Genomic DNA, 27958 nt, shown 5'->3' on the forward strand with positions numbered 1-27958 from the left:
AAAAGAAGGCATGGAGTTTAGTTACAGCAGAGCTTGGAGTGGAAGGTAGATGCTAGATACAAATACACGTCATTGTTCTGTTAAGTAAACTTGTCGAGACAAGAAAGTCCGCGAGTCGGGCAGACAAGAAAATCCGCTTGCCGGTCTTTGTCCAAAACGGCAGCGACAGATGCCGACCACCAAGAGCCTGGGTCTGTCCGAGGTCTTTATATAAAAGAAGTCTTTCCGATCTGGGTCTGTCCGAGGTCTTTGTCTAAAAGAAGTCTTTGCTCGCCAGTGTCGCACCAAATGCTTGCTCGTGGGAAATTGTTGGGTCTTTGTAAATTATAGAGTGTGGTCTAGGCCTACTCTATCTGTAAAGTGTCTTAAGATGACTCCTGTTATGATTTGGAAACCAAAATGAATTCTGGATAGCTCCTGGTGTGGTATGGCGCATGGCGGAGGACGGAACAAAACCGTAACGCAGCCGTAGCGCAGCAAAGACGCGGCCAGTGAAAAATCGGGCTCAGTACTGTACTGGCGTTAAAACATGTTGAAATGTAAGTCCTTTTTAACAACATGGTATTGAATCGGTACCGGTATTGGCTGATACACAAGTTCAGGTATCGGTAAGGAAATGGTATTGAACATCTATAATAATAATATAATTTTAATACTTTCAACCAGGAAATGCGTGTACGTTCCTCAGGAGTGTTTTAATCTGGGTTACTGCCTCCTACTGTTGGATCAGTGGACCACCAAATGTGACTTTTACCATTTGCTGGTAGAAAAACACCAGTCTAGGGGATCTGTTTTAGGACATGGCAACCCAAAAGTTATTCTTATGGATGGCTTATTACAGATGTGTTAAACATGAATGCATTCAACAGTTAATAAAGCATTATAATTAATCAAATTAGTTACAACTTCAAACCCTTTATAAAGAGTATTGGAGATGGGTACCTTGACAACTTTGAGGATTTTGAGAAGTATTTAAGATCTACTGGATATCACTTGTAACAGTAATGTGTGAGCCATTGACAGAGTCAGATGATAAGTGTGAAGATAAAAGAGTTCCATTCACCATTCTCATAGCGGTCTGTCCTTTTTCACTCTGATTTCCAGATGACAGAGTACATCTTTCATCGCGCCTGCTCTACCTTTCCCCTCACAGCTGTGATAACATCCAGCTTTAACTACTGTTGTACACTAAAAATCCAGAAAGCTACTGTATGTGGATCGGGAAACGATACAGGTTTGGTAATTCTCTGGAGGGACACAAATACATAGTTGACTTAAGTTGGCTGTAATCGAAGAAGTCAAAACTATTCTACCATTCATGTTTAACAACTGTCAACTGTAACACTGATATAGTTTGAGAATACACAATAGTGAGAAAATAGCCTCAAAATACATTGTTACATGCAATTATTTTCTTTGACATTCTTTATCAGTGTGGAAGATCCTTCCAAATCCACGTGGATACTCGCAGGTCATTGAAACATTGAGGGGGAAATGACAGAAGGACGTTGGGAAGAAAAAAAAGACAACACTAACAAAAAAGGATTAAACAAAAGATTGAACTCGCTCTCAGACAAAATAAAAAGTGAATACATATTGCACATACAAGTTTAAATAAAATCCATCACATAGTCTTTAAGCCGTTACAGACTTACTTCTGCCGTTGATATTAACTAAGGAGAACAAGTGCTGTCTTTCAATCACTTTCAACAGAAAATATCCTCCAGTATACCAGCCCCCCTTCCCTCCGCTTTGCACACACACCACAGATACTGTGCACAGGAAGGCCGGGAGCTATGACCAGCCATCCCATATGTCAGATAAAAACGATATATAAACGATGATATAAACCGCCGTTTGGGGTGAGCGAAGCATAAGAGTGCTTTCACCTTCACAGGACGATAATTATAGATTTCTGTAGTGTGGCGTCAGAGGAAAGGTCAGATCAAGGGAGTGACCAGCGCTGCGCGACACGCTTTGCTGCTCAAGAGACGCGCAATGAAACCAAAGATGGACCGGGCACACTCAGCCAGCTGAGGGTTTCACATGGGGGGGGGGGGGGGGGGGGGGGGGGGGGGGGGGGGGGGGGGGGCACTTAAACAGTCATGTTGCTGTTTCCTACACAGTTTGCACAGACAGTTTCCATTAAAAAAACACAAAAAACCTCGACCTCCCGCAGAACGGACTTAAAGAATCCTACCAGGTTGCGGTATGACATATAGAGCATTTCATTTTGTTTATTGGACTGAAAAAATTGTTAAAAAAATAAAATGATGGCAGACAAGCAGCCAGTACTGAAGGGCGGGCTTTGAGATGAACCTGTTTGCTCAGCAGACCGCTGTGGCTGTCTTTTTCCAAGGCTGGAGAGACGAGACTGTGTGCCGGCCGTGTGCAAGTCTGACGACTCAAAGGCAACCACATGCAGCTGTACTCCAGCTCACTGAAATGCCCAAACAATAAAAGCTTTGATTGGTTTCATAATAGTGAAACTATGCCACCAATGTGCCATAATACTGAGAGTTGTAATTGTTTTGTAATAATGATAGTTATAATAACAGTTGATATTATTATTTTACAAAATACTATGCACAATATACATAAAGCAATTGACTAAATCATTAAATGCTTCGATAATTGGCACATTTATCACCGCTAAGAGAGGTATCACAGTGCACTGTGAGCTACGGCTACATTAAATACTCGGACAGCTACTGTACTGCTGAGGATCTGTCTGTCTGTCTGGGTGTCTGTCTGTCTGTCGGCCTGCATGCATTCCCGCCTGTGTGTCTGTCTGCTCGTGTGTCTGTCTGTCTGTCATTCTATTGGTCTGCCTGACTACCTGTGTGTCTGTCTGTCAAACCACCCTCACGCTAGATAAAATCACACTTTGTAGACATTAAAGTCAAGATTACTATTTACTTCTGTAAAATACTAGTAAGTAAGATATTTGATGACATTCCTTTAATTTACTAAGGAGAAAAACAGTAGTCTTGGTCTTTGTGCATGCTCTTGCGTTGTTGTCTCTTGCTCTTGAAGCAAACAGACATGAAAGGAAATGTGTTTATATTGAATAAACTGCCCCCTGTGATGAACGTTAAAAAAAAATGACAAGGGAGGCAACGGGATCTCGTCTAGCTTCACATCCCAAGACCAACGATTGGGCAGTGTCACCGTCTCTTCAGCCGAGAGCCACGGAGTAAACTCAAAGTTCAGTCAGAGGGCCCAGAAAGCCCCTGTGAACCTTCAGACCACCGTACTGATGCCGCTGTGCTTGGGCTTGGTGCTGGTGGGGGCCTGGGAGGGTGCTGGCGGCGGGCCATGGTGATGGGCGCTGTGAGCGGGGTGGGGGGCGTGTACTGAGTGGCTCCCGTGGCCGTGCTGTGTGTGAAGGTGAGGCGGGTAGGCCGGCTGCTGGCCGTGAGAAGGGGGCGGGTGGTACTGGTGTGGAGGGTGCTGCAAGTGGGCCGGCGGGTGGTAGTGGTGGTGGTGATGGTAAGGCGGAGGGTTCTGGGTCAAGTGGCAGAACTGGGGGTGGTGCGAGGAGGCCGACGTGTCTGTCTCCGCCCGGGCCGTGTGGTGCAGGTTGGCAGGGTGAGGGGTGTGGGAGATGAGGGTGGGGTGTAGGGTCTGCGGTGTGGGGCTGGGGGACTTCATCCGCCTGGTGCCAAACAAAGAACCCAGCAGTGAAGAGGAGTTGGGCATGGACTGGCCGCTGTGGCGGGACGGGCAGTCTCGGCTGGAGGGGGGTCTCCGCCGCATGTGAGGACTGCTAATGATGGACCCCTGCAAGAGAGAGGACGGTCAGGTCACAACACAGACAGAGTAGCGTCTCGCTGTCCCGTAGGGAAACAGCAGAGAAAAGTGAATATTATAAGTGAAATTGTACTTGCTGCATATTCAAATTTCCCCATTTACCATTTTTAAAGACCAAAAGTTGGCAATCCTGCTTCTGATTTCGTCAAAATCAAAAGCTCATGTCAATACATTTTTGATTTAAAATTGAAATTGTGACACCCCTAAACAAAAGACACATTTGAGGAAAGAAAAACACATCACCCCACTCGTTTGGGTTTCTGCAGTGTGCACAGGCTTGTTGAATTTATCACACAGCACCACCAACTACATGACCAGCTCCAACTGATCTCAAATCTTACACAATTGCTTGTGTTGCCCGGTGGAAAAGCTTCTCCATTTCCTTTTCCGGTCCACCGCCTTTATTTGTCTATCCATGTAAACATCCCACAGTCAACTTTCTCTCGAATCTCTCTCTAAATGATTTGGAGGCTAAGCTTGCTGAGCTTGTCAGAGCTCGCAGTATCTGCATCGTCATGAGCAGACAAACTGCGTCTAAGTCTTCAGGCTCACTCTCTGACTGCTGATGCTGTTCCTGTCAGTTTTATCTGGTTTCCAAGGTTACAGTTCCCTCTTTCATTTTCATGTACTCTCACTTTGGAGACTTTTTAAAGAACAATCTGAAGCTGCAGCCTCTATACAGTACACACATTTGTATGCAGTACCGTTTTCAACTGTCAAGTTCGGGTTGACCAATAGTGCACTGCTGAATTAAAGGGTAAGTTTTGGGTTTTTCAACCTGGACCCTATTTTCCGCAATTGCTTCAATTTACACTTAAGTGCTTGTTTTACCACTGACAGGCTAAGATTATTGTTTTAACTATCTGGCAACATAATGGAAATGATCCCTACAGAGGTCAACCTTTTGTTTTGGATATTTGCGGCTGCCGGTTGCAGTATTCTTCGCTTAATATGGACCAATTTCAAAGATTGTTGCACGCATTAGTCATTTAGACACCAATGCATGGGGAAATAGGGTCCAGGTTAAAAAAGTAAAAAGACAAAAATAGAAGACATTACCCTTTAACGATAAGAGTTGATGTGTTTTCGAGATGTGTTTTCTAAATTCCCATTTAGAAAGACAAAAAGGAACACAGTAACAGAATAACTGGATGAACAATCAAAACAAAGGTGTATGTTAAAGGAATAAAGCAAATCCGTCAGAGTCATGCATAACATGCAAACAATTGAAATTCAAGGTTCTTTTTTTTGCCATTCTACAACACAGGGTTGCACAATGACATGCAAGTTGTAGTCCCTTTGAGGAGGATGAGTTGAAGAGTCTCCCAGCCTAAGGAAAGAAGCTGCTCTGTAGTCTGGTGATACGACAGCAGATACTTCTCGTTTGCCAGACGGCAGCAGGGCGAATCGGCTGTCGCTGGGGTGGGTTTTGTCTCTCAGTGTCCTCACCAACGGATATCACCGTTGACTTAGTAGATCCAAAAGATCCAAGAGAGTGTTGAGTTATGATGTTCTCATGTGTTTTCATTAACTGTTTCTTTCAGCCTGACCCTTGCAATGACTTGTTGGACTATCGAACTGCGAAGATAGTAGAAAGAAACCGTGCTTATAGGCTTTAAATTGGATTCTCTGTCGTGCATTATACCTGGATTCTGACCACTTCTTACAAGAAGAGAGTAAATAGTTTAATTCATAGGCCTACTGTGTATTTAATCAGTGGTTCCCTACCTTTTTGGTCTGTCAGATGAACTCATGTACCGCTGCATCAACTTATAATGTATGTTCCGAATCTATGACAATATTCATCATATAAATGATATAAATCATAGATATTTTCATACAATTGACCTGCAAATATTAAGGTTGGTTTTCTTCAGCAATTGTACTAACCTTCTACTACTCAGAGTTAAGCTGAATGTTTGACCATTTATCCACCAAGGTTACTTTCAGTTAACTATTTCAACCATTTACCACTAATATTAAGCTACTTTTAGCTAACTATTTCAACCATTCATCCACTAAAGTTATTTTTAGCTAACTGTTTTAACCATTTATCCACCAGGATTACTTTTAGTTAAGTATTTCAACCATTTATCCACTAAGGTTACTTTTAGCTAACAATTTCAACCACTTATCCACAAAGGTTACTTTTAGCTAACTCTTTCAACCATCTATCTCCTAACATTAGGCTACTTAAAGCTAACTATTTTAAACATGTATACAGTAATGTTACTTTTAGCTACATATTTTAAACATATAATCACTAATGTTCCTGGTAGCTAAATATTTCAACCATTAATACCTAACATTAGGCTACCTTAAGCTAACTATTTCAAACATTTATCCACCAACGTTACTTTTAGCCAATTATTTCAAACATTTATCCACCAACGTTACTTTTAGCCAATTATTTCAAACATTTATCCTCTAACGTTACTTTTAGCCAATTATTTCAAACATTTATCCTCTAACGTTACTTTAAGCTAACAATTTCAACCATTTATCCTGCACCTATAAACAGGACATCGAATCCACAGATTTCTTACAAAGTTTTATGATGAACTTTTTGGTTTTGGTCTATTAATGGGAATGGTTGACAATAAGAAAACAATAGAATAATAATGACAGCTTTATCCTTAAAGGTCATTTTTAGGCAAAAGATCTAGATTAAAACTAGCGGTTAAGAACTGAAAAATATAGTCTTTTGTGAAATAATAATGAAATATCAAAGCTAGCCATTTTAAAATGGTCTTAATGACAAGACTTGGTCTGTTATGAGAGAGTTGATAGTAACTGTTTAACATCTGTGCCTCCATCTTTGGATTCTTTCACTCCAGTGCACTACTGGCTATAGTGTGACAACAACAAAAAAGGAAAGGGGACAAACTTCTTGTCAAGGGTCAGAGAGAAAGAAAGCCGTGCAATTCAATTGTGTGAGCATGCAGTAGCTGAAGATGACAAAGCACAGCCAGGTTCACGAAATTCAGAAAATGGCTAAAACTCTAACTAACTACACATGAGGATGATTCAAAGGGAAGAGTCTAATGTCAACAACAACAGTAGTGTGTTATTAGTCGTGTCATGCTGTGTACATCAAGGGTTAACAACATGTGTCAGCCACAGTGGATCATTGCCGTTCAGCCCATTGCATGCACAGTGACCAAGGTGCTCACAACAAAAACACCACCAACAGTAAAAACAATAAATGAACTCAAACTACAAAGAAACAAAAAACAGAGACTTGTGTGTTCCGAACGAACAACATAAAGTCAGAGGACAGCTCACAGCATCAGTTGCGTCCTACTTACTTCAATATTGCTGTCTAGTGATCCTGCACTGCTGCGTCTCCCACGCTTGCCTGCCCAGAACATGTAACATGACAGATTAGACACGCCTGGTTAACTCGTGAACGTGCACATATCCAGTCTGTCTAGTACGGAGGGGAAGGGACGCTAGCACCCTACAGAGCGAGCACAGTGGCACATGACTAGCTAGCAGTAGACTGTCAGTATGGCAGAGGGAGGCGATTAAGGACTAAAAGAAAAGGGAAGAAGCAAGAGAGTGCTACAACTCCACAACAAAGTTAGTCTCTGGGATCACTCAATCTTGAGGATTTCTTTTCAGGTCTCCACAGCAACTATAGGCACAGCTGGCAAGAGTCCACTCGTCAGTAAAACACTTTAAATTTGGCTGCATTAAAGGGATACTCCAACAATTTAGCATTTCAAATCCATTAAAGCAGGGGTCTTCAACAATTTTTAAGGGTCCCTTAACTGCGAGAGAGACAGAGCCCCTACATATTGTATAGAATTAAGTTGTTTATTACAGTGGGCCTACAATAACGTTTAGTGAATAGATTACTAAACTATTAAAACAATTGTTGGTATGATTTTATAAATCATGTTTTTATGTTGCACAGTGAATCCTTTAATGACTACCTTGCCTATAGGCCAGTAAGCCTGTCATCAGTGGGGATTTATATTTGCTAATAATTTGTTGGATTCATGTTAAGGCATTTTCATTTTTTATAAACTTTCAAAAGCTGCAGAGAAACAAGTTAGACTGTTTGCAGGTTTCTTTGCTACTTCTGACTTATTTATCCCCCTATGACGCACCTGTTACGCGTTATTAATGTTTTAAGTATTTTTCTGTAAGGAAACTCTACACATACACGTATATTATAAAAAATAACAATAATTTTGTGGCCCCCCTGCAGTAACTCTATGGACCCACTATGGGCCCTGGACCCCCTGTAAAAGATATCTGCCTTAAAGGGTAACTTGGTTTTTATTCAACCTGGAACCTATGTTTTGTGTCTCAATGACTGGTGAGAACAACAATCTTTGAAAACAAGCCGCAAAGTAACGTTATTGGGCAATTTCACACCTTCACTTTCCATCCACTATGCTGTTTTTGCAACAGACATGCTCAGATTATTAGTGACAACATTAGAGAGGATCCTTACAGAGATAAATCTTTTTTTAATCAGTTTTGTTTAAAAAGGACTATTGGAAAAAAACTTCCAAACTCCTATTTAAGTAAACAGTATTTTTATCATCATCACACTTCATCCAAAGTTGACAGAAACTAAATAAAATTATCAAAAGCCCTCTTGGGTTGTCTTTCCACCACTCCAACAATCACAACTCTGGTTTGGTTGAAATAATCCTTTAATTCAACCATTTACATACGAAAGTATGCTGGCTCTATACACGCTTAGAGTACTGTTTATTTACATCGAGTCTGGTGAGTTTGACAATGGCAATTCTGCAGCCATTTCTGGATAAACAAAAGAGATTTTTATTTTTAAGAAAAAGGTCTCTATGTATGTTGTCAGACACTTAGAATATTAATCTGAGCCTGTCAGTGGCAAAAAACACACTTTTATTGGACAAAAATTGATGTGCATCGGAAAATAGGATCTAGGTTGAATTCTTTTTTAAAGTACCCTTTAAATTGCAGGAATTTTAGTCCCGTGCTTGTCGAAAAAAAACTCTATCCTACATTTGCCGTCAACCAAAAATGTTATTTTTTAGACATTCCCCACCTTGTAAATGGCCACAGAGTTCAAACATCATGTCTCCAGCTTCTCTCTATTTTCAGTTAGTAGTCTTTTTCTTTAATTTGTAATCTAAAAGCCTAAACCGAGATTACCCTGATGACATCACTTTGACACCATTAGTTTTTTTTTTTTTCTTAGGCATGACAAAGCTCCTCTAGAGCCACAGAAAACCACAGTTGTCCCAGCCTGAGGAAAGTAGTACGGCCCATGACTGCTAAAGTGACATTGTGTACACCTGTCTGCAAAATCAGTGAAGTTCCCCTTTAAGAGTCGAGGAAGCTGTATAAAGAGGCACTTTAAACAACAATGAACCTCAAATCTTGTAAAGGTATTACTAAGTGATGCACAAACTGCTCCTAAAGGAATTACAGGCCATGTGTGGCTCTTTAAAGACTGCCTCTAAAATGTGTTGTGTTGAGCACAGCGGCTCTGCAGTGTAGAGGCGACTCTCTACATCCTGCCTGAATCAACCTCCCAACATTAATTCCTCTTACCGCTAAGACGCTCAAATTGGTCATAGTGACCTACATAGCGCTGCCTCCTCCCCCGCTAGTGATGCAGCGGTATTAGTAAATTACACCTGGGCTCCTTTGCAAACACCCATCTATATCTGCTTGTGTCCCCTTCTTCATGGCTCAGAGGTAAGGGGCTGCACAATTAATCAAATATTCATCTCCATCACAATTAAAGCTGCCGTTGATACCTTTTATAGCAAATAACGTTTTGTCATATTTGCTCACACTGTCACTTTATCCTGACTGTAGTACAATCAACCAGCACATCTGTGAAATAACCCCTTTCCTCTGTTTCTTCCTGGTGCTCCTAATGGCAGAAGGACAACGAACCAATCAGAGCCGAGAAGTCTCGATGTCAGTGACGGCTCGTTAACTGTCAAATATGAATCAACATCCTGTTATTGCATTGCCTGCATACCATTTCTCGCCTTTTATGTTTTCAGAAATGTATTTTACTGTTTAGCTAAAATTGAGAAAGCTTGATTTTTTTAGTAGCCGCAAGAGGAGGCAGAGGAACGTGACATTTTCAAAGACTATCTGTGTTGTGTACTATTTTAATAATTTAAAGCAATCAAGATGTTTTGGCTTCACACTTTGGGAGCCTTCATGCCGCTGAAAATACAAATTAAATGTCTTGAGCAGAAAGCAAAGAGTACAATTTTATGCATATTTTGCCTATTGGAGATGCACTCAATTCAGGTGAAGAAGAAGCTTATTTAAACTCTTATATTAACCCTCCTGTTGTCTTCTGGTCAAATCTGACCCCTTTTCAAAAAGTTCCTATATCAGAAATTTGGGTTTCTTTCGAACAAATTGCCCAAAAAAGTAACGTTGATGGTTTCCAACAACGCTCCTCACAAGTTAAATAATTAATCAGTTCACTAGTTTCATTGAATTTGGGTGCTTTTGTCAATTTTACAGCATTTGGAGAAAAAAGTAATTGATAAAAGAATCTGCGTGTGACAGATAAAAAAAAAGTCAAAAAGTCAAAAAAAGACAGATGTCAATAAAATGTGAACAAATGTAAAACAAAAGAAAAAAAAAGTGACAAAGATATGAAAAAAAGTAACAAATGTAAAAAGAATGCTTTAAAATTTGGGAAAAAACACAAAATGTACAAAAACAAGGCTCAGAACAAGTCAACAAACGTTGAAAAAGTGACATAAATATCAGGGAAAGACACAAAAGGGTTGACGAAAGCGTTGGTAAAAGGTTTTTCTTTTAAAATTTTGACAAAAAAACCCCAAAATGTTCAGGTCGGCGGGAAGACAACACAAGAGTTAATGCAAAGATTTGTACATTGGGAGGAATTAAGCAAAATGTGAACGCAGCGCTCTGTTGATTTAATTTTAATTTAATTTTTTGTTCAATTTTTTAAAATATTTTGCTTCTATGCAATGTGAATTAGAATCTCGTTTTGATGCAATGATTTGTACGTTGGCAGAAATTTAGCACAACATGGAAATGAAAGCAGTACTCTGTTTATATAAATGTGAAAGTGGAATAAAAAAATGTCATCCCAAAAATAAAGGAATAATCTGGATAAATAACTGTGATCTCAATATCAACATAATTTTGGCCAGTCACCTAAGTGGAATACCTAAAAGGCCCGAAAATGCCTAAAAAATAAATATATAGTAGGCCTAGCAGTAAATTGGGCCATAATCGTGCAGCTCTATTCAGAGGATGTGTTCCCTATGAGACACTCTGCATTGGCAGGTCTGTTGCCGTGGCTACCACCCAAATAAAAACAGCAACAGGACCCCAGCTTCTTCCAAAGTATCCCACCCCATTTACATCCAAAAAGAAGTGAATAGTATCATGCCAGCATTCAGCTTGAGTAAACACTCTACTTTATCTAGCGGAGAGGGGGGGGACGTGAGACATTGTGTTACCGTGGCAACCCCAGACTTTTACCTGCATCTGAGAGGTCGCGTAAGGAGCTGCTCAGGGCGCTCCTCTTCAAACCTTCGCTGATGGCGTAGCTGTCGTCGAGGCTCCCTCGGCCCAGATTGCCGTTGCCCGTGTCCTTCTTTAACACTGAACCCTGGGACATGCTGGGCCTCACCACCCCCTTCTGCTTCTCCAGCTCCGCTGGGCGGGAGACACAGACACAACGTTACCAGGGATCCAGACTCACCTCTTCTGTAATCCTATATTTAAACTGACGTTAGGCTTGTGGTTCCCAAACGGAGGGGTGCACCCAGAGAGATAAAAGGAGGGTGCGGCGATGCTTAATACGAATAAATAATGCACACTTCTGCTGCACCGCTTGCAGAGCAGGGACAGCTTTGTAAAAGGACTGCCGGGTAAACATGAAGCAGATAATGAAGCTTCAGCAAAAGCCATGACTACCAAGCAAGGACGGAAAGACCACAGCTCGATCTTAGGAGCCTGATCTGACTGCCGATTGTTGTCTCATTGACTATCCCTTCACGTAGAAACAGCTGATTTGGGGGCATTTCAATAGTTTCATTTGCAAAATAGAGGGGCCCTGCAGAGAAAGTTTGGGAACCACTGCGTTGGACTACAGTCTGGTTAAAGGACGGATAGTTTTTGAGCACAAATATCTAGAACAGGTGTAAAACTTTTGCTCACATTCTATTCTGTACTTCTCCATCTCTTGGACTTCAGCAATCGATTCTCGCAAATCGTCAGTGAACTTTTTGCGGTCCTGAGGATTGGGTGCGTTGAAGTTGATGAGGACTTTGATGTCAGCTCCGGGAATGGCTGAGGTCAGACGGACTCCATTGGGATAATCTAAAGAGGGATGATAACCACACTTTATCCCGAGTCCACACAAAATAGAGTCTACAGAAATTAGAGTTGTTTCATTAACAAACTGCTGCCGTTAAGATGGCCATCAGTATGCTTCAAACTAAATGCTCATTTGATCGTCAACCAATGTCTGAACCAAAACCAGTTTCTTCCTGAGACTGTTCCGGCGTCCAGAGATTTTTCTCCTATCCCAGAATGCACCTGTGGTGCAGCGAGACCTTCCTCCACAGCGCTGTGGAGGGCTCACCTCCTGTGACAGCACCCACCTGATAATTCTGCACAACTTAAAGCCTGAATAAAATGGAAATCCATCAGTAAAGCTAGCGGGTTGGGCAGCCCCTCTACCCTGGAGGGCTACAGGGATCACGTCACCTGCCCTCCCCGACCTGCTCCCCCACTCCCGACTCCTCGCGCTCTGGGCCGGCTCGTGCCGTAAGGGATGGTCAGGAAGATAATTTGGCAGGGGGGAATATTGATACGACTGAAAATGTAATGGGACGGTGCAGAAATGTAGCTGAGTATCATAATTGCTGCAAAATGTAACAAAGTAAAAGTCCAAAGTATGCACTATTGATTTTGTACGTCGTCACATTCCACCACTGGGTAACAGACATCTGGCTGAAAAGAGGGACATCCGGCAGACTTTCTGGCGGCACTGGAGCAATCCTGGAAGTGGGACGTCGTGGATGTTGACTACCATCCGAAACTGTTGGCATTTCCACATTGGCTTCATTTTTTTAGCTCTGGAAGTTGCCGCTTTACCCTTCCCTGGAGCGTGGCCATTCTCTAACAGCCATACACATTTTTGCCTTTAGACGTGTTTGCATGCAATCTAATTTGTTTGAAGCATACTGACACATTTAGAAAGAGTTTACTTACACTGATTCTCAAAGAGCAGCACTTGCATGCCATAAAGTGAGAAGGACTGCCGAAAGCTGTACGTCACAGAGTTCTTCTTCTTTTGGAAAATTTTAGTAACCTGTAAAAAAAACATAGCATAATATAATGTGGTTTAGACTCTTTTAGTGAATGCCTAACTTTGTTCTCAATGTGCTGGGAGAATAATGTGGGCCCTACCACTAGCAGGTCGTTGAAGAGGAAGATCTCCCTTTGGTGCAGCCCCAACTTTTGGGGTTTGTTGGGGTCGGGCACTTCAAAAAGTCTGCAATAACAGACTAGTCTCCGGTGGGGTAAGGATAGCACCTGCACACACAATACAGCATCAGCACTGAGTTTAGAAAATAAATATTGTAACTGTTCTTGTTCCACAATTAGAGCTGCTACTAACGATTATTTTCTCAATTAATCGATTAGTTGTTGGGTTTATAAAATGGGGATCAGGTTCCCAAAGCCATAGATGTCCTTAAAATGTCTTGTTTTGTCCACAACTCTAAGATATTCAGTTTACTGTCACATAGGAGAGAAGAAACTAGAAAATATTCACATTTAAGAAGCTGGAATCAGAGAAATTTGACTTAATTTAAAGAAAAAAATGTAATTATCCAAATAGTTAGCGATTGATTTAATAGTTGACAGTTTATTGTTTAATCCATTCCTCTTTGCAGCTCTATCCACAAATGTTTGCATTTGAATATTTGACAAATGATTTCACTCATCCCTAAAATGTAGATTTCAAAAAGAGTAATACTTACACAGCCCAGACCGTGGTGTAACGAGCCAATCTATCAAGTGAGAAATACATTCAAGTCAAGTCATTTTGCAGGGATCAGTGAACACATACGAGAACTTTTACATTCACGATACATCAAGGAAAAGAAATTCCACGTGTTATGTTCAACAAGAGAAACGGGGCAAATTCAAAATCAAGAAAACCAGTTTTTATGGATCACAGAACAAACATCTATGTGTTTCTCAAAATCCATCTTCTAACACTGTATGTGTCCCCAATGCGCGTCAACCCTTGTGATCATGACACAGTCAAGGTCCCTTAGGACTTCTGAAAGTGGAGTTAGTTTGATGAAAAAAAGGATCAATGGCCCGAAAAAAGGGGGTGGTGTTCAAGTAAACACCTCAACGATTATATAGTGTGAGGCTCTTTGTCGCTTTTATTATTACGGAGCTTGTCAGACGCACTTTTCTTGGCTGGCTCTTGGGGCAAAAGACATATTGCAGTCATTCAGCATGAAGGTCTCCGGCCTTGAAGAATCAATATGTCACATAGGAAAAAAAAAAGTAGGTTCAACTAAAGAATGCTCTTTTCATTTCTTTTTGTTTTTAGAGGATGTAGGCCATAAGTAATATTAATAATAATAATAATGCTCCGGTTAGATAGATGTATTTGACATCTACACAGTTCATTTCTCACCTAAAACATTCCCAGAAGTGAATTTAATAATGGCATAGCATACATAAATTGTAAAAAAAGAAATATTGGGAATTGTCCGTTTGTGTTTGCCTGTGCTTCGGCTTGAATGCCGAGATGCATGCTGGGAATCCTGGGGCTGCGAAGGATCCAGTTCGTCCTTTCGAACTCGGTCAAAGGAGGCCGCATTTGTGAACTGCATTTAAAGGAGGATATTTGGATAGTGCAACAATGCAGGCCTACTTGGTTCTTTCTGGGAATGTTTCTAAAGATTTACAAAGAATATGTCATGCATGCTCCTGTTATATTGAGCTCTTGAATGGAAGGTAAGATGAAAGTGGTCACACTTTTTGCGCAAAAGCCCCGAGGGCAAACCTCAAGACTCACCGGCTTTTTTCCAACAATGAGTTTTTCCACTTTCTGAACCTGGGACACGTGGTCTTCATTAGTCTTGAGCTCTCGTTTGCGAATCCGCTCGTATATGCCTACCAGCATCTCTCGGGGGATGTCTTCCCCATCATCCACTCCTGTCAGAGGAGGAGAGAAAAGAGAACGAGACAGAGAGAAAGAGGATTAATGATCAATTTAGAGATTCATGAGAGTAGATGAACCCGTGAGTTTACTTACATACTGCTGCGTTGCACATATACACACAAAAATGTCCTTCAAAGCTCTCCAAAGACAAACATTTCTTCTTCACTCAATACTGTACTTTAATTACCGACACTCCAATAGGCAGTTAGCCATGCCACAAAGCCCCTGCTAATACCCTCAAAATCTGCCAAGGGCAACTAAAAAGTGATTTGCCTCGACAGCAAAGCTTTCTTCCTCTGCCAAAAAATAAATACCTCATTGACACGGCCATTAATCAAGGCAAAAGGCATGCACAAAACTCAATTTGAGTGGAATATTTATCCCTGGAGCTGCACAGTAGCGCCTGACGATAATATTTGGTTTGTGCAGGAAGGGAGGACAAAAGTACCTCGAAGGTTCTTGACAAAGTCTTCCAGCTTCATCTTCCGCTCGGGTTTGACGTTGGGGCTGTACATGTCTGTGTTGAGGAGGATGATGGCAAAGGCCAGGATGAAGATGGTGTCGGGGTTCCTGAACTGTCGCACCACACCGGGGTTGCAGATGCAGTAGCGCTGGCTGAAAGGAGGACATTGGAAACAGAAATGTGTTTGACTTTTTTAAAGACATTTTCTATTTACAACAAAACAGAACGTACTGGAACAGCTTAAATCGATAGTAGTTGATAGCAGGGCTGCAGGATATGAGGAAAATATACAATATGTGATAACGCTGTCGAATATCACAATAATGATTTATTACTAATGAATAAAATAACTTTGATAACTTATAAATAAATAAGTTATCAAAGTGTACTCAGTTCTGCATTTCTGTTTTCAGTATTTGGTTAAAATAAAAGAGATTGCTTGTTGAATTTTAAAAAAATGAAAGGAAATAATTACTAACATTCTTTCATTGAACAAATTGAACATGAAATCGAACATAAAACGCAGCACTAAGTATAGAATGTTACATTTTACAGTGCAGTTTTCGACTGTTACTTTCTTTCAACTAACACTAATAATCTTTGAGTGTCTTTCGCGGTGTGTTTGTTCCTAGTAGATAGATAACTCTATTTAAGCTTGTTTCTCACCTCAAACATGTCTAGAGCTGCAAAGATTAATTGATTAATCAATTAGTTGCAACTATTAAATCAACGTCAACTATTTAGTTAATCTGTTCAAGTCATTTTTTAGGACAAAAAAACCTTAACCTTAAGATTCCAGCTGTCTAAATGTGAATGCTTTCTGGTTTGTCTCTCCTCTGTGACAGTAAACTGAATACCTTCGAGTTGTGGACAAAACAAGAGATTTGAGGAGGTCATCTTAGGCTTTGGGAAACACTGATTGACATCATTTCACCATTTTCTGACATTTCATAGAGCAAACAACTAATCCAGAAAATCATCAACAAAGAAAATATATATTTTTTTAACTATGCATTGATATCATAGTATCACATATATCAATTATTATTATTACCAGAACACAGTACTAACATCAGATATGGCTGAACCTGAGAGACAGAATGAATGAAGTCTTTCCTTCAAAGCAAAATAAATCAGCGACCCTCCATGTTAGGTCCACTTATGGGCAGTAATATCAATATTGAGATTGATCTCTCCATCATCTGAGCTGTGGTCAAACACACATTTAAATAATGCTTCAATGGCCCGGTTGGCTCAGTTAGAGCAGGCTCACATGTACATAAAGGTTTGTGCCTCAACGCAGACGTCCAGGCTTCAAGTCTGACCTGAGACAAATTCCTGCATGTCCTCCCCCCTTTCTCACCTAGCTGTCCTGTACATTAAAGGCAAATCAGCCTAAAAAATAATCTTAAAAAAAAAATTGCTTCATAGCGTCAAGTCAAAAGAACAATGATACCGGTACCGCTGAAGACAAAACAGCCTGCAGCCATCAGACAGGCCGGTTAACAGCTTTCTGAGTCACCATAAAGTGAGTCCATGATCGTATCTGTGGGCTGCAGGCGAGTGCCAGATGATCAGTTATCGGGATCTCCCCAGTGTAACAGTGCCTGTGTGTTCACTGAGGCCGAAATGTCCTTGCTCAGTGCTCAAACCAAATTCTCTGTGGTCATAAGAGCACCTTTCTACCAGTCGTTTGGAGAAAATAAACGAGTTACAAACAACATCCATCAGCAGCCCTGAGGGAAGTTTTCCTCCACTTCTTGAACTAATGTTCTCTAAATTATTTTCTGCAGTGATCTGGTCAAACAAAGTCTGGGTTTAAAATGGCTTTGCACTGCAGCACTGATGCTCTTCAGGATTTATCACAGCAAGGTTCGTGTTTTTGGTCCATTGTAAACAACTGAGCCCGTTAGTTCTGGTGTCACACTGCAGCTTTGCAAGCGTACTAAAGAACTATAAATTACATAGTTTTGCATTGCGAGACCTTCCTCCAAGGCGCTACGGAGGAAGGTCTTGCTAGTACACACAGCATTCCGAGAGGGAATGTTTAGATTTATCGGTATTTCTTTTAACCAATCACAATCGTCATTAGCGGCACTAAGCCCGCTGCAAAATAGCCTCCGGAAGGAACTTGTTTTGGTGGAACATGTGTACGTTCAAGGTCTGGCAAAGCGAGACCGGAACACACACAATACGCCTCTGATTCTCTTAAAAGGATCGTATTTCCCTCCTAAAGGGCAAGCACAACATTTTACCTCCATTACAGTCCTTTGGCTTTCAACTATGTCATGTTTTTAACCTTGTAATAAAGGACATTATGCATTGACAAAAGTACATAAAGCAACTTGTTTCAACTGAGAGTACCGATATGATGAATTTGACAAGAAAAACAGAATAGTTTCAGTGTGCTACGCAGACTCGACAAAGGAAAAATAAATGCCATGGAGGACACGCAGTCTTTTTTAAGTAACATTAGCGATTGTCCGACCAATGAGAATTTGGTCATACATCGAGCACATTGACCAACCGACCTGGAGACGTCAGCCCCCGAGCCTACACTGGTTTAGGGGATGAAATGTCATGTGTTGTGTTCCCATCTTTTAGAGTTTAGAGTTTCTCACCTGTAGGCCTCTATCAGCCGCTCAACCTTCTGCGCTTCTCCCTGCACTCTGATGTGTGCCTGGAATTTCCTCAGCGCTTCGTCCAGCTCCATACTCGAGAAGTCCATTTCATCCACCACACAGCTAGTGAAAGAACACAAAATTAGTTGTAAGCGGTAAGATCAGTTTAGATACACAATATATACACACACAAGTAAATAACTTGCTCAAGAGAGCTGCATGGAATTCAGTGTATAACTGACTTTATTTTGACATATTTGACATATTAGCTTGTTATGGCTAACGAGTTAGCAAACAGTTGCCCGTTTACCCCACCAGTAGACACAAAGCCAAATTAGCATTTATTTGGAGACCGGTTTATGGCAACCAGATGAATAGAAGTCCCATATTTACTCTTGTAGCTCCGTTTTGGTGCCCTTAAGTTGTTAAATGCTTTACTTGTTTCATCAGCTATCTATTACTTGTTTGGTATTAGAAGAGTAGCGTACAGTTGGTACATGATGGTTGGGATATTTAGCCCAAAACAACTGCCTGCTACTGAGACTGAGCTAAAACCGCAACAGCAAGTAAAACCAAAAACGACAAACTGAAAGATGCTAAAAAAGCTCCATAGAGGTTAGGTCACCGGCAGAGCCAGGTAATGATTGTTTGTGGGTTCGTCGCCACAAGCAACCCTTTCAAATAACACACTCTCATTTTTTTATTTGTTTGGGCATTGAAAACTAGAACTATCTATAAAGGCTGTGATGCTGTACATTGGAGATTGTGTTGTGTGCAGTTTAAATGCAGGACTTTAATGTGTAATGAAGCATTTTCTCACTGTGAAATTGACCCTTTTACTTGAATAAAGGAGCTAAGAACTTTTTTCAATGCTTTCTATATTTCTTGCACATCAGGATTAATAGATCTTTTCTCAAGGAGCCCTTTAGATAGGCCTGTCAAATTGACACTGACAGGCCTTTGTTGGTCTTATCCTCCACTGAATCTCAGTGGGGTCTGATAGTACTTCAAGTGTGTTTCAGATAAGTCTGTCCAGTCTTAAGCCCCAAATAAAGGTGCTGTTTGAGAATCACTACCACAAAATAAGACGTGCCTTTACTGTTTAAGGACTGAGGCATATAAAAGGAGTCCGTTTGTTTATCCGAGCATCACAGCAATTTCCTGAGTGGATTCTATTTCTGTTTATTTCCTGGATGTAACTTCAGTCATTATGTAGTACTCAGAAAATCCAAATACTGTTTGAATGAGAGCAGATTGCAAGCTGGCAACCCTATTAGCAACAAATGATTTATATTTATATTCATGGGAGAAAGATAGAATACATTTCTGTGCATAGTTGGCCAGCTAAATCAAAAGCTTGTTTTGGAAAATGTCTGTGAGACAAAATGATCCATCTGCACGTCAAACAAATGTGTCAAAAAGAGGACAATGACATTACTTGCTGCAAACTCACTCAAGGACATCTCGGTTGAACTGTTTCTGTCTGTTACCCAGGAACTCGCCAATCATCTGCCTACTCAAGCCTTTCCTCTGGAGCAGGAAGTGGGCCACACCCACCGGAGTGTCTGGAACAAAGTTTCGCTCTATCAGATACTGGATGCCTTTTTCGGGTTTCCTGGAGACATAGGAGATGGTAGAGAGAGACAGAGATTCAAAATGGGAAAAAGTGAGGACACAATCCAAATCTGTGATTATCCCACTGCACTTCTGCCCCTGGCTAAATGTGTGTCAGTCAGATGAGGAGGGACAGGATTTAGGGAGACAGGGAGGGAGAGGGTGGCAGTCGGGAGTGGGTAGGACGGAGCTACTTTTTCTCTGCGGTATTAATCATAAATGATTAAAAGGAACTTAATGGCTGGCTCTGTAAGAAACAAAATCCACAATCCTCTGTGATTAAATGGAATTTCACAGGCTCAGATGAATCACTCCTTGTAAATTGAAGCAGAATGAAAGTTTGCACCTTACGTACATACAATTATGTTTCAATCAACATTACTCCACATTTTACATGCATAAGAATTTTGTGTTGGGTTCCAAAACAAAACACATTCCCCATTTAATAAGTAAATAATGGTCCGAATCTGTAACAATTTCATAATAACCATCACTAATAAATGGTAAATTCAGAGGTAATTACACATTAGTTAATAATATAACAGTGGAATGATGATTTATTATGTGTACTAATTATTAGTAATGTTATAATTTATGTTATTTTATTTTTAGTTTAGTTTAATATGAAAGCATAGTTTACACATTTAGACAATAGTTACAAATAGTTTTGTAAACCATCTATAAACATTATTTGGGTGCTATTATAAAGTTGCAACTAATGCTTATAATTCCTAGTTTTATAAAGCATCAAGTAACATTATTTGTCTCCATTAAATATTTTCGGGTGTTCTACAAAAGAGATGATTATTTGAATCCAAATAATGTTTATAGATGTTTTACAAAGTCTTTATTAACCATTAACAAGGTATTATATACTGTACATTAGAGGCAACTTCATGATAGCCATTCAAATAATGTTCATTGACGGTTTAGAAATGATTTCTTAATCATTAACAAAAATGAATATATTATATGAAGAATGTTATGATGTGAGCAACAATAAACTGTTAAAAAAAGATATTATTGCATAACTAATAATTAGTTATGATTATTAATAATAATTTTGTTGTTAGTTAGCAGAAATATTACTGTTTGCCATTACCTTTATAACTAACACATTTTTTAGTGATGGTTCTAATAAAGTGTTAAACAAGCGACGTGTCAGATTGTGTCTGGCTCTGTGTGAGCAGTGTGTTAATGAAATGTCGTGTGTAGTAAAATGTACGTACTTGTTGAAGAGGTTTAGACCAATGCGGTAGTGCCTCTTGCGGATGATGTCGTTACTGAACGCAGGTGAGTCCCAGCTGTTGCGAGTCTCTTTGTGGTACGTCTGCTTGCTGAGCGTCTGCTCCCTCAGGCTGTCCCTGGACGAGGACTCCGAGCTGCAGTTGATGGTGTCGTTGGAGTTGGATGTGCTGTTGATGCTGTCGTTGTCACCGTCAGAGAAATCGGACTCTGACTTGCTCTGCCGGTTTGCGGTGCCATTAATGGCCAAATGGGCCTCCAGTTGCCGTGGCCGATGGCGGGTGGCGTCCTCTTCTCTCGAAGGCCCTCGTGGCGGCAGGCTGTGGCTGATGTTTTTGGGGCTGCTCTGCTGGTTGCTGAGGCTACGGTCGTAGGCGTTCTGCCTCTTCAAAGAACTGCGGTCAGAACGATCACTCAGCTCCACCGAGCTGTCGCTCGGAGGCTCAATTGTCAGTAAAGGTAGGTGGTCTACCCGCAAGCGCTGCTCTTGGCACTCCAGAGATGGTGTACTGCGGCAGCTGGTGTCCGTGTCCCCTTTCTCATCCTTATGAGCCAGTGACCAATAGTCCTGGGAAGAGTTAAGGGAACGCTGACGCAAGTCGGATTCTGTGCTGGAAGGTCGGTCCACAGACTGAGACAGGGGCAGCGGCGGGGACAGTTCCTCTTCATCGATGTAAAGAGTGACATCGCTGTAAGACGCCGTCATCTCATCCAGTTTGCGGTGTTCTGAAGCGGGGTGGGAGGGTTTCACCTGGCAGCTGACCTCCCTGTCCATATCCTGGTGGCCTCTCCCTGGCTCCGACTGGCTGTCATCACCATGCAGACTGCGACAGTTCAGAGCGTCGTCTATGGACTCGGCCAGAGATTTGACCTGCCTTGAGAAGGCATCTTCTAGTTCTGTGATAGCGTCTGTGAAGTCGCTCTGTGTCGTAGGGGTCTTGGCTTGCACCATCTCCCCTCCGTGCTCTGACTGCATCAGTGCACCAATCTTGGTGCCATCATCTGTTAGCGAGACTTGCTTTCCCTCGAAGTAGGAGCTGTGGACTTTTTCAGGTCCTTCAAAGGAAAACTGCATTCTCATATTGGATAGGACGATCCGTCTAGACATACGGTTCTCAGACATAGAACTTCTAAGACGCTCAAAGTTCTTGTTCATCTGGTACTGGCGGAAGGCTGTCTGGATGGTGCGGGCTGCATGCCGGGTTATGAACCGCCCACCGTATTTACGCTCTAGCATCTCCACCTGCAGGTAGAGAAGGAAAGTTGGTGTCATAAATGCATCTGAGGAACACCCTGGGATAGCCTACGTAAGGGATTTCCAAACCTCTAGTCTGGACCCCCCTCAAGGGGGCTGCAGTTGATATAGTACAAAGTACAGAACTTTGGTAATCTGATAAATGTAAAGAAAAAAAGCTAGTTAATGGACCCTGATTTAAGAGTATTTTGTCAAGCTTGTAGATACACAAAAAAGATATTACAAAAGTTTGGTCTATTACTTAAAATAACTCTTCATCTAGAGAATTTACTTTCACCTGGCTAGAAAAGTAAGAATTTAACCTTTGGAAACACATTCGACAGAATGACAAATGGTTTTGCTGTCTTATCTGATTTTGCCATGACTTAGAAAACTAAAAAAGAGTGTTGATGGTTTTAAAAATGGCTCCAATTTAGATTCTGTTAGACTGAAACAGACCCCCGGGGAAGATGGATGATGTTGAAAAGTGATGGGTACCCAGTTTGACCGATAAACTGGTAATGGCCCAAATAATGATAAAGAATTGCTCTGGAAGAACAATCAACGACAAGATTTAGAAGAAAAATACGATTATAGTTGGGGACTGAACCAGCTTGATATTGTTAGTGTTTACAGATGGAAGTTGTCTTTGTGAACACCCCCTCACCTGCTTGTCCTGCAGGTCCGATGAGAGCTCATAGCTCTCTGATAGCGAGCGGGAGCGCTTGATGGCCTCCTCCTCTGCCTGCTTGCGGAGGATGGACTGGGAGTGCTGGAGCTTGGGTCGGCGGGGACGCAGGTGGCCGGGCAGCAAGATGTGTCCGTAGAGCTGGCTGTCCAGGTGGTCGGGGCCGAGCCCGCCGCTGCGGGTCACTGGGATGCAACTGTAGCCACTGCTGGGGTCCACAGAGGTGCCCACCTCGCCGCCTGGAGCATCACCTTCCACACTGCAAACAGAAAACACACACACAGAGCACGCACGTTAGTTTTGCCAATTCATCATCCTGAGGGCATGCACTGCTTTGTGATTCAGCGAGAAGCTTGTGACAGATGGAAAACGTAACTTTGACACTGCTGGCCGGGTATAGCCCTATACGTACAGTATGAGTGGGAGAATCTACAGCAGCAGTCTAAAGAGTTATTTTTCTTAGTGGTTTTGACACTAAACATTATAGTGTTTATAATATAATGGTTATAAGGTAACACTTTTCAATGCCTGCCAATACTCCTTTATTAAGACAAGGAACTTTATCTTAACACTTTGTTGCAAAAAACAGAGTTTAAAAAAAATCTATTTAAGCCTCTTGCATACTTTACCTATTTGCTTTGGTTAGTTCACCAACCAAGGTTAAATAAGACTATTTTAATGTTAGGTAATGCCAAATGTGTGTTCACTTTGTATTATGCTACTCAGGTTATATCAGTGTGTATTTGGAATTATGTACAGAATGTCTTACTGGTGGGAAATCCCACAAAACTCTGCTGCCCGACATCTTTACTCATTCCCTTTGCAACGTAGAAAATAACTCAACCAATCTTAAACAGCTATCAGACTGCAATACTTTATGTTGATGGAATTGAATGAATTATGGACACCAAAGATCCAACATGAGGCAAGAAAAACACTGAAATCACAAGGACGTTATCAGCAGCTTAGTTGCACATTGCCCGACCTTCCTCCACAGTGCTGCGAAGGAGGGTCTGGCTAAGTCCACACAGCATTCTGGGATGGGTGTAAAGCATGCTCTGGCTTATTGGCATTTCTTTAAACCAATTAAGAGAGAGTTAATTGCCGGACGGAGCATCGGTGCCGCTGCAAATTATTGTTTGAGGCTACAGCGAATTTGGGAACTTGGGGGTTTCGTTAAACTGATTGTCTCTCTTGTTTCCTAGAAACAGTCAAGTTTGGCTTCTTTTTTAAGTATCTATTACGGCCCCCTTTTTCCAAACTTTTACCATGTAGCTGTTGTGCCTAAATGTAACATTACCTTGACCACAGTGGCGGAAGATCAGTTAAATATTATATCTGTAACAGTAATTTCTAATGGATTTGGAAGGCACTGCCAAACAATATGAGTTATTTGGCAAGACCATGAGAAGCAATATATGTTGTCATGTCTTCTTGAGGACTTGTTGCTTTGAGCCAAGCCACGGTGATAAAGCTGAGGCTCTGTCGTGCAGATAACATCTCTCATTAGAAAAAAAGCTAGCTTTCTCTCAGAGCTGGACACTCGATACTCATCATAAAAACCCTCACTGCATCTTTGTTCTCCTCCCTATACATCCTCAATGCATTTTCTTAATTAGAAAAGGAACCAATCTAATCAGACAGAAAGTGTCGCTTAAAGGGATACTTCAACAATTAGCATTAAGCTTTGAATCAGTAGAAACCTGGTAGTATTTTCAAATGACCGTGCTTCCCTCCATCATGTCCCCCTGAGTTAAGATTTCTCTGTATTGTGGGTCTGGAAAAAAGCTTCAGATGCCACAAAAAATGTCATTTGGCGTCATCAGAGGCATTTTTGCCAAGAGGCTGTGGACAGCTAGTTCCGCATGTTTCCAACTCGCCCATAAGGGGTGGGACTGTCACTAGTTGATGTGAGTCGAGTGTTAGCCATCTTGAAGCTACGCTAACAGGCTCTCCCTTTTCAGCATCAACCAATCAAACTACTGCACATGATCGAATAATATGCAGGAAATTTTATTACAGACCGAATACTTAACACACTACGCAAGCTTTGCCTGCTACAAAGACCAGCCCCTCAGCCTGTGTTGCTCTATGCCACTAGCTGGCGAAGGGGATATTGAAAGTAGTATGCGAGAAAGGGTTAACGCAGAACGAGGGCAGGAGTTTAAGCTAGGTGGAAAGCTAACACTCGTTATCCTATCTACACCTATCCCCTTCATCCTGCTTGCTCATTTGACAAAAACTGGACCACATCCATCTACAACAAAACTCCTGACGCAACTTCAGAGCCTGCTGTGTTTTTTTGGAAACATGGCCGAACAACAGTGTACCGGAGTCCGTTATCCGGCTACATAATTACCAGGCCTGCTAGCCTTCCGAGCAGATAGAGATCCTCTGTCAGGTAAGACTCGTGGAGGTGGGCTGTGTTAACACCGATTGGTGCAGAAATGAGGTGCTTGTATCAAACTATCTGCTCACCACTGGTGGAGTTTGTGACTGTTAAATGCCAACCATTCTACATCCCACGCAAAGTCACGGCTGTGTTTGCACTCCGTGTTTACATCCCACCAAGCGTTAATGCTAGCAATGTGTTAGCTGAACCTTACGGAGCCTGTAATGTATGTGCAATAAATGTAGCCTTTTTGTATGACCTTTTTATATGTTGTTTAGATATATTTTAAATGTTTAACACCGCTTGAGCCACAGTGAAACTTTTTTTTTAGTGTATGTGGTTGAAATGACAATAACACACTTGACTTAACTAGCTCTCTGTAACCATTTCCCTGTCTATGTCTGTGACCGGTAGGCGGGGCTTGGGAGTGGCCTTGTAGGGAAAGGAACCAAGTGCATTCTGAGAGTTGTTGTCTTTCATCCACATGAGCCAAATATACATTTTCTAGCTTTTATTGGTCTAGAAGGCACCAACTTCTAACTTAAATGATCCAATTTAATACATAATTATCTTTCCAGCAGTGAAATATCCCTTTAATAAGACTGAAGGTGGGCTGTAATACGTCTGCTACGTCAGCAGAGGATGTCTAATTGGAAAAGTCCATTAGTTTAGATGGAGGGAGGTTCGGCATGCTTGAAATGTGGCACTCAGCTCAAAGCAAGGGTAGGCTGATGCCTCTAGGTACATTGAAAGCATGATAGCACTTAGTTGTCTAGCATGTTTATATCTTCCGTTAGCTGGTTTTGTTGCATTAAGAGTAACTGAACAAGATGTTCTGCTCTTAGTTGCACAATAAAGAACCATGCAATGTGTTTAAAGACAAAATAGCTTCACCATAATAGGAAAGAGGGTGGTTGAGGGTGCAAAATATTAAAGACACTATCAATTTCAATATGTATTAACGCACTCTTTCCCCCAGCAGTCCAAGTGTTACTGATTCAATTCTCCTTTTCCCTTTGACGGGGGGAGAGAGGGATGGAGAGAGAGAGAGAGAGAGAAAGAAAGAGAGAGAGAGAGAGAGAGAGAGAGAGAGAGACTTGGTCATCCTTGTCGACTAACTGAGAGACTTCTACAGTTGGTGCCAGGCATTCATCCAGCCTCATTAAAATGAATATCCTTCCTCCCAAAAAATCCCATTTAAAAAGCAGAAACGATCAGGATTAAAAAGGTCAGAAGAAGAGAAATGGGAATCCAAAGTTCTTAGAATATGTCAAGACAGAAGGAACCTAATTCTCAACAAACTGCAAGTCATCATCACATGGAGAGAAAATGATAAAATGGGTTTGCCCTCGATTGATGCAATGAAATGTCATCATAATATTAAAAGAAAATGGCTTTCTTTTTTATCTTGCCTTAACACAGTACCACTAAAGCACTAACCCTATACTACAAAGACTTCTTTTTTAAGTTTCCCTAGTGAAGTAACAGACCGTGGCCCAAAAATGAACCAAAACTGCTTAACAGGCAGCAGAGTGCTGGCCATCTGGCGTAGTGGGACAAATCCCAGTGGGCTGCTGCATCAGCGGGTCGTGGTCATCAACAAATCCATAAAGTGTATTTTCCCATTTGTCCGGCCCGGTCTGTCCCTCTACCAGCTCATTCTGTGTAACTGTCATTTTGGATGCAGAGGGTCCGTAGTGCAGTCAAAGGCCTTGCCCTCATATTCATAACCTTAACCAATCTCAGTCTCATGCCTTAACCTAACCAACCGATCAAACCAATCAGAGGTGCCTTCTTATATCAGTCATTTTCTGACTTAAAGCTCCTCCAGAGCCAGATTAATTCTACAATTGTTTTCAAAAGCTGTGCAGTACTCTCTGTGGCTAAAGCAACTTTGATATATACAGTCGAATTAGTGGTGGCTCCCTTTAAATGTCCAGGATTTCATCCACATTAAGCGTGATTTATGCTTCTGTATAAAATCTACGTCGTGGTTACGTATCTAAGTACATTGTTGTAGTTATGTCTTGTCTTTTTTTAGTGTTTGCTCATGCCTGGTTTGTTCTGCTTGTTTTTGCCTGCCCCTACCAGGACTTCCTTTGCTTGTTTGTACTTTGCTTTTTATTTAAATAAACCCTCAAGCTCAACTTTTGCCTGCCTGCTTCTCTGCACTTGGGTCCACCATTCCATGCAACTACCTACATACATGAAGACACAGACCTAGGCCAGACCCTAAACCGTAGACTGACGCGCACCTTTTGAAAAATGTCAAGGAGATGGTTAAACTTTCCTGCGAAGGATTTCCCACGATGGCCAGAAAGCACACGGGAGACACTATGTTTCTCTCACTGTGCCTCTAGAGTCAGTACTTGCTCCGAAGCTAATCGCCGTCACTCTCTTACTCTTTCTACCACACACTCCCCACACACACACACACACATGCCAGTCCTGCTATTCTCCTAAAGAGATTGGGGCACACACCAAAGTCCAAGTATAAACTTCAGGCCACTTACGTAGGCTACAGCAAAAGCTCTGTGTGGAGGCTCTGTAGAACCAGAAATCAAGCTTTGGTCTGGATCAACAAATGTACATTTCCACAATAAAGCCTGACACGTTAGGCTTTGCCCCTCACCTTCTGCTCTCTGTGTGTTGCGTTCTAAAAATCCCTTCTTTTTT

General features: G+C 41.5%; 1 protein-coding gene and 1 long non-coding RNA gene across 10 annotated transcripts in view; one reads left to right on the forward strand and one right to left on the reverse strand.

The window, feature by feature from the left end:
* Positions 1–134: 134 nt before the first annotated feature.
* LOC117942853 lies at positions 135–276 on the forward strand. Its single transcript, XR_004656234.1, has 2 exons — positions 135–202; positions 246–276. It is a non-coding gene; the product is annotated as an uncharacterized LOC117942853 (long non-coding RNA).
* A 40-nt stretch (positions 277–316) lies between these two features.
* The window catches only part of iqsec1b (IQ motif and Sec7 domain ArfGEF 1b), a 139590-nt gene continuing 111948 nt past the window's right edge, over positions 317–27958 (reverse strand). For 5 of the 9 annotated variants that reach the window (XM_034868468.1, XM_034868467.1, XM_034868464.1 and 2 more), the window contains 13 exons: positions 22870–23149; positions 20953–22211; positions 19563–19724; positions 18110–18232; positions 15474–15640; positions 14879–15018; positions 13821–13850; positions 13246–13371; positions 13048–13147; positions 11989–12150; positions 11308–11484; positions 7122–7171; positions 3244–3783 (listed from right to left, as the gene is read on the reverse strand). In XM_034868468.1, coding sequence (XP_034724359.1) covers positions 3244–3783; positions 7122–7171; positions 11308–11484; positions 11989–12150; positions 13048–13147; positions 13246–13371; positions 13821–13850; positions 14879–15018; positions 15474–15640; positions 18110–18232; positions 19563–19724; positions 20953–22205 — 3030 coding nt within the window. In that variant the 5' untranslated portion in view covers positions 22206–22211; positions 22870–23149. The other 4 variants (XM_034868462.1, XM_034868466.1, XR_004656219.1 and 1 more) reach the window with 3 other exon arrangements.

This window comes from Etheostoma cragini, chromosome 4, assembly GCF_013103735.1.
Source record: "Etheostoma cragini isolate CJK2018 chromosome 4, CSU_Ecrag_1.0, whole genome shotgun sequence".
Classification (NCBI taxonomy): domain Eukaryota; kingdom Metazoa; phylum Chordata; class Actinopteri; order Perciformes; family Percidae; genus Etheostoma; species Etheostoma cragini.